Genomic DNA, 4,366 nt, shown 5'->3' with positions numbered 1-4,366 from the left:
GGGGGGGGGGGGGGGTCGTTTGAGGGTCTCCCCCAAATTTGGGGGGAGGTGGGAAGGAGGTTTGGGGGTGTTTTACCTTGAACTGCCCCGGGTAGAGCTCACGGGCAAGGGCGAAAAAGGGTTCTGGATGTTTCTGGGGGGCGCAGGGAGGTCAGGGGGGAGCCCCAGAAGCTCAGGACCCCCCCGCCCCCCCAAAATTTGGGGAGGAAAAGGGGGGGGGTACCTTGAAGAAGCCGATCTCGAAGATGGCCTCGGGGTAGGGGAGGTTGTAGCTCTGCAGGTTGGAGTAGAGCCCGGTGCCGGGCGAGCGGAAATCCGGGATCCCGGCAGCTGGGGGGTGGGTCGGGGGCGTCAGGACCCACCCCGGGGGTCCCTGAGCCCCCCCGGGGCCCCCCACAAAGAGGACTCACAGGTGGAGATGCCGGCGCCCACCATGCAGATGACGTTCTTACCTGAGGGGGGGGGCACAAAGGGGTGAACCCCAAAACTGCCCCCAGAGCCACGCCCTTTCTGCCGCTCCCCCCGAACTCTCCCCGTCCCCGCTCCTGATTTTCCTGCTGCCCCCTCCCCGTTCTTGGTGCCCCCCATTCCCGTTCCCGGTGTCCCGTTCCCGGTGTCCCTACAGTGCTCACTCCTCAGGAACTGGCAACAGCGGCCGCTGCCCAGGAAGCGGCTCACGCCCGCCAGGCTCAGCTCGTCCAGCACCGGCTCCGCTCGGTCCCCGCCGAGCCCCAGGGTCCGGGACAGCAGCGTCCGCAGCAGCTCCACTGCGGGGACCCCCAGCTGTGCCCAGAGCGCCCCCAAACCCCCCCCACGCCCCCACGCGTCCCCAAAAACCCTTGACCCCGCCCCCAGGAGAGCCACGGCGTCCCCAAACTCTGACTCCGACCGGCCCGTCCCACAAGTGTCCCCAAGTGTCCCACAATGTCCCCAAAAGCCCCTGAGATATCTCTGAAGGCCCCAAAATGTCCCCAAAAGCGTCCCCGAGGGGTCCCCAAAGGGCTCCGGGAGTGTCCCCAAAGGGTCCCCAAAGTGTCCACCTGGGGGTACCCAAAAGCGTCCCCAGGTGTCCCCAGGGGTCCCCAAGGTGTCCCCGCGGTGTCCCCAGGGGTCCCCAAGGTGTCCCCGCGGTGTTCCCAGGGGTCCCCGCGGTGTCCCCAGGGGTCCCCAAGGTGTCCCCGCGGTGTTCCCAGGGGTCCCCGCGGTGTCCCCAGGGGTCCCCAAGGTGTCCCCGCGGTGTTCCCAGGGGTCCCCGCGGTGTCCCCAGGGGTCCCCAAGGTGTCCCCGCGGTGTTCCCAGGGGTCCCCGCGGTGTCCCCAGGGGTCCCCAAGGTGTCCCCGCGGTGTTCCCAGGGGTCCCCGCGGTGTCCCCAGGGGTCCCCAAGGTGTCCCCGCGGTGTTCCCAGGGGTCCCCGCGGTGTCCCCAGGGGTCCCCAAGGTGTCCCCGCGGTGTTCCCAGGGGTCCCCGCGGTGTCCCCAGGGGTCCCCAAGGTGTCCCCGCGGTGTTCCCAGGGGTCCCCGCGGTGTCCCCAGGGGTCCCCAAGGTGTCCCCGCGGTGTTCCCAGGGGTCCCCGCGGTGTCCCCAAAGGGTCCCCAAAGTGTCCCCCTGGGGGTCCCCAAAAGCGTCCCCAGGGGTCCCCAGGGGTCCCCGCGGTGTCCCCAGGGGTCCCCAAGGTGTCCCCGCGGTGTTCCCAGGGGTCCCCGCGGTGTCCCCAACGGGTCCCCAAAGTGTCCCCCTGGGGGTCCCCAAAAGCGTCCCCAGGGGTCCCCAGGGGTCCCCGCGGTGTCCCCAGGGGTCCCCAAGGTGTCCCCGCGGTGTTCCCAGGGGTCCCCGCGGTGTCCCCAAAGGGTCCCCAAAGTGTCCCCCTGGGGGTCCCCAAAAGCGTCCCCAGGGGTCCCCGAGGTGTCCCCAGGTGTCCCCAGGGGTCCCCAAGGTGTCCCCAGGGGTCCCCAAGGTGTCCCCAGGGGTCCCCAAGGTGTCCCCAGGGGTCCCCAAGGTGTCCCCAGGGGTCCCCAAGGTGTCCCCAGGGGTCCCCCAGGTGTCCCCAGGGGTCCCCAAGGTGTCCCCGAGGTGTCCCCAGGTGTCCCCAGGGGTCCCCAAGGTGTCCCCAGGGGTCCCCAAGGTGTTCCCGGGGTGTCCCCAGGGGTCCCCGGGGTGTCCCCGAGGTGTCCCCGCGGTGTCCCCGCGGTGTCCCCAGGGGTCCCCGGGGTGTCCCCAAAGGCCCAGCCCGGGGCCCCCGCGGCCCCCACGGGAGCCCGGCGCCCCCAGACCCACTGTCAGCGTCGGCCGAAGTGCCCGGCTCGGGCTCCGAGACCTGCGGGGAGGAGTGCGAGGGGTCACCGGGGTGTCGGGGGCGGTCACCGGGGTGGGGACCGGTGGGGGGGGGGCCGAACGACACCGGGGGCGTTACCGGAGGCTCGGCGTCCTGCTCCGCCTCCTCCTGGCGGGCAGCTGGAGCTACGGGAACGGTGGGGGGGTCCCCGGCGGGGGGCTCCCCGGCGGGGGCGGGAGGAGAGGAAGCCCCACCCCGCGGGCCGCCCCCGGCCCCGCCGGCCCCGCTACCGTCCCGGTCCGCCATGGGCGCGGCCTGCCCGCACCACAACTCCCGGCGTGCCCCGCGGCGGCACCGTTGGGAGGGAGGGACGCGTGCGCGGGCGGGCGGAGAGTGCTGATTGGCTGAAACACCCGGAAGAGAGGGCGCGGACTACGGGTCCCGGCACGCGCCGGGGCGGGGATTCCCCGGTCCGCGATGGCGGCCGCGGCCTGAGGCGGCCCCGGCGATGGCGGCCGCGGCCCCCGCGGCCCCGGCGGCCCCCGGCGAGGCAAAGCGGCCCGAGGGCGACGAGTGGTGCGACAGCGGGCTGGGCTCGCTGGGCGAGGGGCCGCTGGGGCCGCCGCTGCCCGCCAGCCCCGGAGCGGAGTCCCCCGAGCCCCTCGCTGACCCCGCGGCCTGGCTGCGGCACGTCCTGAGCTTCGTCACCGAGGAGGGCGACACGTGAGGGCGGGGAGGGACGAGGGACCCCCCACGGGTCCGGGTGGGACCCCCACGCACACCCTGGGCTTGGGGGGGTCACGGTTCTGCCTCTTGCCGGGGTTCCGGTGCGATCCCCCCGGGAGCGCCGCGCCCCGCGGGGCCCCTCAGGAACGGCCCGGGAGCCTCGGTAACCCCCCGGTAACGGCCCGGGAGCCTCGGTAACCCCCCGGTAACGGCTCAGGACCCCCAGTAACCCCCCGGTAACGGCCCGGGAGCCTCGGTAAACCCCCGGTAACGGCCCGGGAGCCTCGGTAACCCCTCGGTAACGGCTCAGGACCCCCAGTAACCCCCCGGTAACGGCCCGGGAGCCTCCGTAACCCCCCGGTAACGGCCCGGGACCCCCAGTAACTTCAACACACACACTTTTCTGGGACCCCTGTGGGTCTGGGGGTGTCAGTCCTTTATTGGGGCCCCCTGTGGGTCTGGGGGTGTCAGTCCTTTATTGGGGACCCCCTTTGGTGTCAGTCCTTTATTGGGGCCCCATTTAGGTCTGGGGGTGTCAGTCCTTTATTGGGGACCCCCTGTGGTGTCAGTCCTTTATCGGGCCCCCTGTGGGTCTGGGGGTGTCAGTCCTTTATCGGGGCCCCCTGTGGGTCTGGGGGTGTCAGTCCTTTATCGGGGCCCCCTGTGGGTCTGGGGGTGTCAGTCCTTTATCGGGGCCCCCTGTGGGTCTGGGGGTGTCGGTCCGTTTTTGGGGACCCCCGGGGGGTGTCGCACAGCCCCCCGCAGCCCGTGCCCCCCCAGGGCCCTTCACCTGGCCGTGATCCACGAGCACGAGCCGTTCCTGGAGTCCATCCTGCGGCACGCCGAGCGCTCCCCGTACCTGGACCTGCAGAACGACCTGGGCCAGGTGGGCTCGCCCCGCAGCTGGGGGTCCCGCGGGAGCTGGGGGGGGATTTGGGGTGCAGCTGCGGGGAGGGGGGAGTTTTGGCTGGGCTTTGAGCCCCCCCCACCAAGGTGTGAACCAGCCTGCGCCCCCCAGAGCCCTGCACATCGTGCTGGGGCGGGGTTTGGGGCGGGGTTTTGGGGCGATGTTTTGGGGTGATGTTGATGTTTTGGGGCTGGGTTTTTGGGGTGATATTTTGGGGTGATGTTTTGGGGAGATGTTGATGTTTTGGGGTGAAGTTTTGGGGTGATGCCGATGTTTTGGGGCTGGGTTTTTGGGGCGATGCTTTGGGGTGATATTTAGGGGTGACGGTGCTGTTTTGGGGCGATGTTTTGCTGTGATGCCAATGTTTTGAGGCTGGGTTTTTGGGGCAGTGTTTTGGGGTGATATTTAGGGGTGACGGTGCTGTTTTGGGGCGATGTTTTGGGCTGAGGTTTTGGGGTGAT

General features: G+C 70.7%; 2 protein-coding genes across 2 annotated transcripts in view; one reads left to right on the top strand and one right to left on the bottom strand.

Moving 5' to 3' along the window:
- SIRT2 (sirtuin 2) overlaps positions 1–2,622 on the bottom strand; it is a 5,215-nt gene extending 2,593 nt beyond the window's left edge. Inside the window, exons 1-6 of the mRNA XM_041411870.1 lie at positions 2,411–2,622; positions 2,275–2,314; positions 651–767; positions 411–452; positions 224–330; positions 77–133 (exon numbers count right to left, since the gene is read on the bottom strand). Of these exons, the coding sequence (XP_041267804.1) occupies positions 77–133; positions 224–330; positions 411–452; positions 651–767; positions 2,275–2,314; positions 2,411–2,578 (531 nt within the window). The 5' untranslated portion in view covers positions 2,579–2,622. The remainder of the gene's footprint in view (positions 1–76; positions 134–223; positions 331–410; positions 453–650; positions 768–2,274; positions 2,315–2,410) is intronic.
- An 88-nt stretch (positions 2,623–2,710) lies between these two features.
- NFKBIB (NFKB inhibitor beta) overlaps positions 2,711–4,366 on the top strand; it is a 2,844-nt gene continuing 1,188 nt past the window's right edge. Inside the window, exons 1-2 of the mRNA XM_041411869.1 lie at positions 2,711–2,995; positions 3,779–4,062. Of these exons, the coding sequence (XP_041267803.1) occupies positions 2,781–2,995; positions 3,779–4,062 (499 nt within the window). The 5' untranslated portion in view covers positions 2,711–2,780. The remainder of the gene's footprint in view (positions 2,996–3,778; positions 4,063–4,366) is intronic.

The sequence above is a fragment of the Onychostruthus taczanowskii genome, unplaced genomic scaffold (genome assembly GCF_017590055.1).
Source record: "Onychostruthus taczanowskii isolate IOZ18803 unplaced genomic scaffold, ASM1759005v1 scaffold376, whole genome shotgun sequence".
NCBI lineage: Eukaryota > Metazoa > Chordata > Aves > Passeriformes > Passeridae > Onychostruthus > Onychostruthus taczanowskii.
The sequence above is the reverse complement of the archived record's forward strand: the minus strand, read 5'-3'. Positions and strand labels throughout refer to the sequence as shown.